Source organism: Alnus glutinosa, chromosome 9, assembly GCF_958979055.1.
Source record: "Alnus glutinosa chromosome 9, dhAlnGlut1.1, whole genome shotgun sequence".
Taxonomy (NCBI): Eukaryota; Viridiplantae; Streptophyta; class Magnoliopsida; order Fagales; family Betulaceae; genus Alnus; species Alnus glutinosa.
In genome coordinates, this window is record NC_084894.1 from 18514464 (window position 1) to 18525770 (window position 11307).

At 36.8% G+C, this 11307-nt stretch overlaps 1 protein-coding gene across 1 annotated transcript; it reads right to left on the reverse strand.

Moving 5' to 3' along the window:
* Nucleotides 1-253: 253 nt before the first annotated feature.
* On the reverse strand, nucleotides 254-10649 carry LOC133877061 (beta-galactosidase 8-like). Its single transcript, XM_062315297.1, has 19 exons — nucleotides 10133-10649; nucleotides 9949-10044; nucleotides 9504-9616; nucleotides 9275-9341; nucleotides 9092-9184; nucleotides 8831-8974; nucleotides 8566-8654; nucleotides 8285-8390; nucleotides 7159-7246; nucleotides 6759-6877; nucleotides 6449-6610; nucleotides 4666-4868; nucleotides 4428-4537; nucleotides 2161-2270; nucleotides 1878-1991; nucleotides 1511-1612; nucleotides 1056-1267; nucleotides 644-980; nucleotides 254-552 (listed from the first exon to the last, which is right to left on the reverse strand). Exons 1-19 carry the CDS (start codon nucleotides 10286-10288, stop codon nucleotides 430-432), a joined length of 2544 nt encoding a protein of 847 aa, XP_062171281.1. The 5' UTR covers nucleotides 10289-10649; the 3' UTR covers nucleotides 254-429.
* Nucleotides 10650-11307: the final 658 nt, after the last annotated feature.

The window sequence follows — 11307 nt, forward strand, 5'->3', positions numbered from 1 at the left end:
AGACCTAATAAAAAGAGATGCCACCAAGTCCATGGCCATCATCACTCGACCGAACCCCTTGAGGTTAACCATAGCCAAGTTTTGTTGTCACTAAAAGGTATATTTTAAAGTTTAATACAAATGACCGCATCTTGTCATTGCTAGTACCCAATATTAGTGAAGAGATCTGTGTTGTCGCTATTATTATCGTCACTAAAAACCATATTTGACGTAGTGCTCCTTGAATAGTCCATTATTATTTTACAATTGATCAGAAGTCCCAAAGAGTGTAATTATATATTATTCTTTCAAGAATACAATGAGGTATGACTCATGAGATACCTTTCCTTCCTCCTGTAGGGATTCATTCTACAATAATAGCCAGTAAAAAGCTTATTCACTTGGAAGCTTATGCGGAGAGTCTACTCTTATAATCAATAAATTGAAGGTTCAGAGGATGTCTCTCTGTGTACAGGAAGCTTCTATTGCTAAACTCTTTGTTACTCCTTCACAAGGGTCACCAAACGTATTAATTGATACTCCAATTCTACAACTCTTTGATCCAATGCAAGCCTGTAAGAGTTTAGACTAGTCAGATAAGCCAATATAAGTTGGTATTAAGGGATATACGAAACTTAACAAAAAAGAACGAGCAAAATCACACCTTCTGTACAATGGAAAGAGCCCTCTTGCTGCTGCACTGGCCATGTCTAAAGGCCCCACAAATCCCATGTGGAGTCCCAAAACTTGCAAACTTGATTGAAGACATGACCTGACCAGGAAATGGGCACTCCAATGATAGTGTAGGCCCTAATTTCATTCCTGAACTTGAATCTGCATTCCATGTTTCTATAGGTGATGGGTGAGACTCTGACACATGCGAGCACAAACTTCCAATCTGTCTTGTGGCAACAGATATCTGTGTTGGATCACCGCCGATTTCCTCAAAAAGTACAAGAGTGTTGCCACTCGTTTGCAACCATGAACGGGGTACATGGTACCTGTGAGTTCAGGGATATAAGAACCAAATCTTTTACTTGCAAACATTTCACATGAAGAATCTTTACAGCACTTACAGTGTCTGAGATGGCTTCCCACAGTTCTTGAGGCATTTGTTTGAACTGTAAGATCCTCGGTAATTGCAAGAGTCAGTACAACCACCCTTTGAAGCGATATATGTCGGCCAATACCGTCCAATGCTTTGTCCATTCACCCATGCCTCACCTTTCCCCATCCCTGTAAAGTCTACTGCAACTGGATCATTTCCAGCAGGCGCATCAAACTTTGTCTGAATCAACAAGTATGGCTTTTGATTAGTATCTAAAAAGTTTTCCCAATTGACCTCCAAGTAATCTTCTTCTAGATCATGACTAGCCTTCTACTGGAATCCACTTGAGGTGGATATGGACAAAGGCACACATAGACAACCATGTCACCGTTAGTTAAATCGATCACTATTGTTTCCCTTGTTTGTGAAATAAGCTATTTGAATGATTTAAGTCACATCCAAAATATTACAAAATAAGGTTACCTTGTACCAAGTCAAGGGTTGGTTCTTGAGCAAGGTAGGTTGTGAAACCCACTGTGAAGAACTTCCACTAGACAGACCTAATTCTTCACCTTTAAGTCCAACCTGCACTCACAGAGAAAAAGAGAGGAAAAAAACAAAAGAGGAAAGTGAATATTATTGCATTTAATCCTTTCAGAGTTAAAGGAAAAAACTAAAATATCCTATTTGGGAGTGTATAACTTGTCTGTCTAGTTATTCTCGATGAATTAATTGAGAAATTGAGATTGTCTTTGTTTTGCCTATTTGCTGTTTCAAGAATTTATTATCTTTCCGTAACCAATCGCAGGACGTACGGATTTAAAATAGAAAAGGAAAAAAGAACACTAACCTGATATGTCCATTGCTGAAAAGAAAGATCAACAGTAGTGCCATTTTTTGTGCCTTTCAGCTTTACTGGACCAGTGATACCCGCACCACTTTTCTCAAAAAAAGCTCCATAGTTCTGATATAAATGAATAGATGTTTGTATTTAAATTTCTTATAACTAGTGATTTATTTTTTGGAAAAATAAAAAATAAAAAAATCATCCAACAGATAATATATTCATTGAAAATGAAAACCATTGTAGCAATAAATAATTTCCCTGATTTAATAAATGCAGGAAGGCTGACCTGAAGTCCCACTGTCAAACTGAGGAGATCAATTGCGTTCTTCCCAGCTACAAGTGCAATGGGGATCTCCACTGCAACCTTAGCGTTGCCACTGTTACCTTTTCCGCTCCCTGCAAAGGTTTCAATTGTTACATGATCAGTACAAAATATACAGTATTGTGATGCATAAGTTTGGCAAAGTATTCACCCATAATACATTTGAAAAGTACTACTGTGAAACATTTTATGAAATTTTTGCTTGGACCAGGCTTGATCCTAGTTTCTGTATCTTTTTCATTTACAGGAGATATCAAACTTTAGTAAGCAGGGAATAATATGAGAGACTTTACACAAGATAGAAACCTAGAACTACCATACTAGCGGTAACAGCCTTGGTGCACTGGGCACCCAATGAAAGACATATTCCGCCTGCAGTATTTTGAAATTATTATTAATTGGTTCAAACTACAGAATATCCCCATAGGGCTCAAAAGTTAGATTTAGTAAGGTAAAGGTAATGTATCATATACCAACCAGAATTGTCAACTACACTGACTGTATTGCTGCAAAGACTGCACTGTTGAAAGATGGACTTTTGTCTTTCCCAACAAAGTGAAAAAAAAAAGTTTAAAAATTAAAAATTATAGAGGAGGAAAAAGCTTCAAAGTGATCAATTAAGTCTATCAACAAAATGAACCAAGAGAAGCAAGAGAATGATTAAGAACTAAGCAGAAATGGAGTCGATGAAAAAATTCTTCCAGCTCTCTTTCCACTAAAAAAATACATAAATGGCTTCTTTAATTAAAAACAGAACCAGCACAGTAGTTGAATGCATAATATATATATATATTACGCTTTTAGTGTTGGAAAATTTAATGTCAAAACATGTTTGGTTATAAGTTTAAAGTCTAGAGTTAAACCAGTGCAAAGTTGATCCAAAACATGAGAATTCAAGTTTGTGTATGCTGTCCAACATAGACCTAGTCAGATTAAAACAGCCACATCTTTTGATTTCGACGTCAAATGAAGGCAAACTTAGTGGCTTTGCGAAGCTGACTCAAAATGCTATAACTATGTATTTCACTAATATTTTCCAATTCCGATGTTTACTGGATTAAAATGGATTGTCAATAGAAGTCTGAAAATCTGGACAAATTAGCTCGTTCGGAAACTCATCTACTGTTGTCCGAACGAGCAAATGTTATAAGGAGCCACCGAGACGCTCATTCGGAAAATCGTTCCCACAAGTCTAAACGAGTCATTTTATTTGAAGCTCCAAAGAGCCTTGTTCCTACGGGTCCAGACACCGCCGATGAAAAAGCTATAAAACCCTAACCGACTTAGTCTAAGAAGCCATGTTTTCTCCCCATCAATATAGAAGAGGTTTCATATTGGAGAGGCTATTTTTCATCAATATTGGAGAGGTTTCATATTGTTCTTGAGCCTAAACAGTTCTAAACCTTCTCCTTCTTTCATCTTTATCTCTGAACCACCAAAAAAGTCTACAGCCACTTGAGTTCTAGTTTTTGAAGAAGTCGAGGTTCATTCATATAAGTAATCCATATAGAAGAGGGCTAAAAGTTCTAGAGCCACTACGGTAGGAAGTGAACGTGTCGTTTACTTACGAGATTGAGTCTTCGGATTACAAAGTTTTGTAAGTAAACAATCTATAACACAGGTCTTCTATAGTGGATGCCTTTTAGGTTGGCTGGCTCCGGAGTTGCTTTACTATTTGAAGAGTTCTTCAAATAGTTTCCACTTCGTTACCAAAATCTTTGTTTTGATTGATTTACTACTTTGCTTGGTTTTGGTATTGACATCTGTAGCGTTTGAATTTAAAATTGATAACTTCAATAATCTTAATTGTTGTTATGATTGAGATATTCACTGTTTGCTACAACTTGGAGTCTAAACTAGATTTTTCAATATATATACACACACAACATAAAGTATAAATTTTGGAACCTCCTATGCCTCCCTTAACCTAATGAATGAAAAAGTAACTTTTGCCTTCGACAATTTTACCAAGGAAGCCAAGATTGAGGTTTCCTCTAGAATTTTGCCCTGGCTATCAAAATGCTACCAAAGCCCCTTTGCTTCAGGTTAGCAAGGGAGGAACAATCAAAAATTTACAAAAGAACCCATCCCCAAGGTTTCCAAGAAAGGTGGGAAAAAGGGAGGGTGGGGGAAGAGCCAAAAAACAGTGTGAAAAGGCATAACGTAAGGAAACATAAATCTATGTTAATTCAAGCATATAAAATCCTCATTAGTTTATGATTGCCAATCACCTGCAAGCTTCCCATTAATAAAAGCATGAAGGGCATGACCAATTGATTCCACATGGAGAACTGTTTGAGATCCATCTTCAAGGAAAGGCTCATCACCTTTAATATTAGTGCTGACAAAAGTAACCAGAAAAATAAAATAAAATAAAAAATTACAATAGGATCATATCATAATATAACTGGCTGGAGCGGAAAACATTATGTCAAACAAAGAAGCTTTACAAACAAGAGACTTCTTTACCTTAATGAGTACCATAAGTAGTCACTTCTATCAGCTGTAGTATTTATTTGCTCCAATAGTCCAAGTTTGACAAATGCATCATCCTTTGAGATACCCACTGGTTCATTTATCCAGCTCCAATCTGAGCCTAATGCTTCAGAGGAATCAACATTGCCACTCAAAGATTGATGAATGAAGCTTGGAATCATAGCCACAGAGTTAACCTGTCTTGAGAACGTTATATTAAGTGATTAATTAGATAATGCTGATAAGACATTGAAATTGATTGCAAAAAATAAATAAATAAATAAATTCCACGAGAAGTGCTTAGCATGAGAATCTTTCGTTGGTTCCACAGCTCCAATGTGTGAGCAAGCAAGAAGACGCTTCACATACCCGAAACGCTTTTGAAAACTTACTGCGATGCGGGCAATGTTAACCCTCTTTGGTTGCAGCACACACCGAGTGAGAGAAATTCATTCTTTTCCACATTGGGTTATAGAAATCATACTGAACAGGGCTCTAATGATGATTCATAATTCCATAATTGAATTAATTACCTACTGGTTACAGCAACTTCTAGAGAAATGTTATGGTAAAACTTCATTCAAAACAATGTGGTAGAAAGCATGTGGCTTGAAATGGTTGCATAGGTCAATAATAAAAAAAAAACAATCAATTTGGGACGAGAGGTCCACAACCAGGGTGGATAAACTTTCTGTAACTTCATTAGTCTAGCTCAAGCACAAAATCCTCCTCCCTTACACCAAAATATATACAGAACCACTAACAAATTTCCTAAACAAACCTGGACAATACCACTAAGTAACTGAAAAATCCTAAAACGGAAAAACTAATTGTAATGAATAAGCCAAGAATTTGAAACTTGGTTTACTTTTCCAACAATATTATATAAAATAATTTCTTAAAAAAAAATTAGAATTTCTGACAGTGTTCAATAGAAGTTGGTGCTGAAAGTCACCTCAAAAGGATGTCTATAAAGGACACAAATTTCCTACAACTCATACAAACCAACTTCTAAAAGCGACACATGTCCTTTAAAATATTAAAAAAACATGTGCTTCTCACATATAAGGGACACATGTCACTATTAGAAGTTGGTAGCTAGGAAATTTCTGTCCGTCTATAAATATCTATTGAAGGAAGAACATCAAATATATGGAAAACTAGTATATAATGTTCAAGAATAATACAAAATGCCTGTTTCTGACCAGACTTCAAGCTATCTAGGCATGCTGCAGATATATAGGATAGGAAGTAAATCAAGACGAACAAAATAGAAATCATGAACCCACAAAAAAACCCTAAGGCAAGTTGGAATCTGCAAGTAAATATTTAAGCAAAGCCACCATCCCAAAGAAGTTCTTCACCATTCTGTTGTAAACCATATAAATAATATCAACTGTAAAATAAATTTTAGGGACAGACAATTTTAAATGAAATAAGTAGAAAACTTTACAGAGCCATAAAACAATTAATATACTTCTGTTCCTGGATTGGTAAGTCACCCATGTACTCAGGGGCTCTTGAACTTACGACCTAACCCACCACCCAATTCTTATGAAGGGAAGGCGGTAGCATCTGAGTTACAACTCATTGGAGTCATTAATACACTTTTGATGGACAACCCGTGGAATTGAGCTACAAATCTAACTGAGAAAAAGCAATCATGATTCACACATTTAGCACAAAATATCCTAGTATCCTGTGCATCTACAATAAACCAAGGGAATCTACTAGAATCAAAATGTAAAATTATGCAATGCAAGCTCATGAGGCAAACCTTTGCAGTATTAAGAACTACATTCTTGCAGTCAGGTAAAATGCTCACGGACCATGCAGGCAAGTGATATGAATTGCCATTGAAATTCACAGTTGCATCAGACTGGGTGCCCACATTGGCAAGAAAAGCAGCACATCTGGATCCTGCTTTATAAACTGTGGCCTGAAATTCAACATAAACCGATGTTAAAACAAAACTAACCTTACATCTCAAAGCACACACAAATTTAGGCGTGGAGATACTACGGACCGAGCAGAAATTGTGTTCCCCAACAACTGTAAAAGATGTAATGTATATTAACTGGCTATACCTCCAAGTTTGGACCAAGAGAAGTAACCTTTGGATCAGTGGCCACCAATGCTTCTTCGCAAAGCTTTACTGCCTTATGGACATCTTTTAAGTGACCCCACTTTGGTTGTCTAAGAATCCCTGCACCAAAAGCATGGAAAATTTTGAATTCAATCACAGATCAAAGACATTCCAACTATACTATAAAACTGAGTAACTAGAGGCGCTATTATACAACTTTTTATTTTCAAATATTAAAATATGATAAGCACATCATAAGTGCTAAGCATCTCATTGACAGCGAGTGCTAGTTAGGCTGTATATAATTGATGACCTGGAGGAGCATCTGCACACATAACTCTCAGGCTTACAATGTAAATGGTAGATTTAGAATATTGGCAAAAGATGGATGGATACCATACCATACTCATCAATTGGAGCATCATAATCATAACTTGTGGAAATGAAGGGTCCACCAGTAGTCCGGCCAAAGTTAGTACCACCATGGTACTGTTTAAGAGCAAAAACAATTTGATTCATCATTCATGATTTTTAGTGTCAGAGTTTAGACTGGATTTTATCCTAGACTACAAGTATCAAGAAATCTTCATAAAAACTAGGGGAAAATACACTTACCCTTTCGAACTGACATCTCATTTGCACTCACCCCCAAAATTATTATTTGTGACACTTGATCCCGTTGGTGTTTGACATTCAAATGGATGGAAAATACCGCTTTTGACATTCACGTGCAAATTTTTTATTTGAAATGCCAAAAATACCTCGATTTTAGTAGTTAGAACGTCGCATTTGTCATTCAAAAAAAGAAAGTTAACCACTAAACAAAAGAGCAATGATACATGGGGGACAAACAACCGTCCCCCATCACCCCCTTTTTCATTTTTAAATCAAAAAATATATAAATTTGTCTTTTGATGTCACATCAAAGGACAAATTTATATTTTTTTTATTTAAAAAATCAAAATGAGGTGATTGGGGATGGTTGTTTGTCCCCCACCTATCATTTTCCTAAACAAAAATTAAACTAAAAAAAAAATAAATAAATAAGAGATGGGGTGGCCAAACGACCCCCTCAGTCCAAGAGGGTGGTTGGACCACCACCATAAAACGATTTTGGGGGCAGCCAAACCACCCCCGCAGGTTTGGCCACCCACAGAAAATGACTTTGGACGTAGCCGAACCACCCCCTTGGGCTGAGGGGATCGTTCGGCATCCATAGAAAACGAATACTAGATTTGACCATCCCAACTAATTGGCCACCCCCTCAATCCATTTTTTTTCACTTTGGTTGGAGGGTAATTTAAATATTTCAAATAAAAACTTTGCACATGTAAGTCACATGCACAAATGTGTGCCCATTTTAACGCCAAAAACTAACAGAGGGTGCCAATTGAAAGGAAATGGTAGTTTGAGGGGTCAAATACCACAAATGTGTGACTATTTGCAAATGACCTATCAGTTCATGAGGGCTAAGTGTGTTTTCCCCTAAGAACTATGTAACATAAACTATCAATATAATTTCAGTACCATATAATAATTTTGGAAAGTTCCACCAAGCTGGAAAAAGCGAGCCACAGCAAATGCAAGGTCTTCCACAGGTCTGTAGGGCATAGGACCACCGAATGATTGAAACCTAAAATTCCATGCAAATAAAAAAGTATCCAGTGAAGGAAGAAATATGTTTCCATCCAAAAAAATAAAAATCAGAGGCTAATGTGGATATAAACCATGAGGTCATATCTCAGGGAACAACATCCAACTTTTCATTATAACAACCAGAATGTTAGTAACTAGAAGGGACAGCTTACCATCCACTCCAATTCTCAGTCCACATTTTTGGCTTCTTGTCAGAATTAGGTTTGAATTGGTCACAGTAAAATCCATTGCAAGTGTTGATCTGAAAGCAAATGAGATTAAAAAGATTATAGAAAGCCAAGTGAGTAGCACGCTTTGATTGGTAAATATACTATTTGAAATAAGTTGGTCACTGCGTTTGTAACACCTATGTTGTGCTCATGATAGATTTCTGACCAAGCCAGTAAATTGCCATGCAAGGTAAATGAGAAAACTCACAATGGGATCAGGAGCATCTGCTTGTTGGCACATGACCCAGGGCACCCCTGTATCCAAAGATGTAGCCATGGATGCTGCCCAACTGATATAAGATTTGGCAGCAGACCCATATGCTGAATCAATATTTCCATACTCATTCTCTATCTGGCATAAAAAAGAATAACCTTCAACAACCAAAAGTTCAATTTCGGATCGTCTAGGACCCATTAAATTTCTATCCAAGTGTGAAACCGCAATTGCGTAAAATATTTGGAAAATTACCTGAGATAAAATGATAGGTCCGCCCTGAGAGGCGTAAAGTTTCTCCTGCTTCATCATGTCCACAATCTTGGCCGTGAATCGCTTCATTTCTGCCTGAAACAGAGTGTTTTACAATCAATGGATAAACTTAAGAAAACACCAAAATAATAGCACATTAATAGAATGCAGGGTGAGTTTGAAAACCTTGAACGGCTCATTATCAGTTCGAAACTCAATTCCGGGTATAAAATGCAACCATAGAGGAAAACCACTGTTCAAAAATTAAAACACAAACGATTATGCAAGGAAAAATTTAAGATTAGAAAAGGAAAAGGAAACAATTAACAACTAGCTTCTATTTTACTTACAAAAATAAAAAATAAAATCTAGCTTCTATTTTTCCCACCAAAGCTGGGAAAGCAAAAGTCTTTACCCATAGTTCCATTCGGCGCATACATAGGGACCAATACGAAGATGAACATAAAGACCAGCATCCGCAACAGTCTTCACAAATTTCACCAAATCCTTCCTTCCCTTGAAGTCATACTGTAGATATGTCAAATGGGTCAGTACAAAATCAAGAAGCAAATTGCAAGAAAATCAAGAATTAGAGTAATGTTCACCTGGTTGTTGAGAAAACAAAGGAAAGCCTAATATGATAAAATTGGAATATTTTTTATTTTATAAAAAATGTTTTTTCCCCTGAATATAAAAAACTCTACATTAATTAGAGCCAGCTGAGTAGTATCTTCTGTTTTGAGTTCTGTAATTCTTCCACATTTTCTCCCACCAACAAAAACGAAGCCTCAAGGAATTTGCCAAATGCGGAAACAGTGCCAGTGACCAAGACAGAGAAAATAAAAAAGAAGGAAAGAAACCTGGTTTCGAACTGGCTCGTGCAAGTTCCAGAAAACGTAGGTCTCGATCACATCCAATCCTCCGTCCTTGGATTTTTTAACCAAATCCGGCCACATCTGCAACAACATTAACCAAATTAGTAACACAAACAGAGAGCGCGCTTCAGAGAGAGAGAGAGAGCAGAGTCTGAATAACATTTGGCACCTCGGGAGTGCTGCGAGGGTAATGAATGGAGCCGGAGATCAAGACCTGCCGCTTGCCGTCGATCACCAGCGCTCTGTGATCGTACGTCAAGTTGGCAGCAAACGACGTCGTCAGCAGCACCCAGCACAGCACTGACAGAAACCCTGCCCCTCTCATGGCTGCGCGCGGATGAGACAAGTTTTTCTTTAGTTTCTTTTTGTATCGTTGTAAGTAGTAACACTTTTTTTTTTATTATTCGTTGAAACAGCGGTTAATGGCTTAAAAGCAAGTTATTTGCTTGCTTTATTTGAAACATTGCTTTGGATGATGCTTTGTTTGATGATCTTGCTTGCCCGCTTTGTTATCTTGGAGGCAAGGAAATCAACTGGGAGCAGCTAAGCTAAGCTAAGCTAAGCCGGAGAGTACACGTCACCTCCGCCTAAGAGCGCGTCATCATCATCATCATCATCGCCGTCGTCAGCGTCGGCGTCGGCGTCGGCGTCGTCTATCTTCTTCTTCTTCTTCCTACTCTCTTCTAGCTCACTCATAAATGCCTCGCTTTATATAAAGAGTGACTACAGCTGAAGTTGGAGAAAATATCAGGTGTCCATAAGCTCACGTGAAGATTGGTGGCCATGCGATTTTATTGTGACGCGTGGTGGTTGTGGTGGGTTCCTCTTAGACCGTGAAGACAAACATACGGCAGGCTACTTTTCAAATTTTTCTTTTAAAATTTTGTTCTTAAATGACGTGTCATGCACATTTTCAAAATGCTTGTATCATTTATTTGAGAACTAATTTTTTTTTAAAAAAAAAATAAAAAAATTAAGATATGTAGCATTTTCATTCACACTTTTGAAGCGGCATTATTGAACCGATTATGCATCTTGTTTGGCTGGAAAGGTTTAAGAGCGTGTTTTAGGTAACACATTTTTTTATTATTATATTTTATTAATTTTTAAATACATGTATGGGTTGTTTTGTTAAATTTAAATTCTACTTAAGTTTTATTTTATTTTTTAAAATTTTACCTCAAATTTTTTAAACTATCCAAACATAATTTCAAAAAATAAATTTCTTCAGTATTTACAATTTTAAATATAATAAAGAATAGTATAATATAATACAAAAAATCGAACATTCCAACATACTAAGAGCACATTCCGATAAGCAAATGTTTTCATTTTTAATTAAAA

What these genes read in the sequence shown, in the direction of transcription:
- LOC133877061 (XM_062315297.1), bottom strand. Translation starts at nt 10,288, where the DNA reads ATGAGAGGGGCAGGGTTTCTGTCAGTGCTGTGCTGGGTGCTGCTGACG. An exon ending in ACTGAGAATTGGAGTGGATG is followed by an intron (nt 8,391 to 8,565) that starts GTAAGCTGTCCC and finishes ATGGAATTTTAG; the next exon opens with GTTTCAATCATTCGGTGGTC. An exon ending in TTCAGCAATGGACATATCAG is followed by an intron (nt 1,613 to 1,877) that starts GTTAGTGTTCTT and finishes CTGTGAGTGCAG; the next exon opens with GTTGGACTTAAAGGTGAAGA.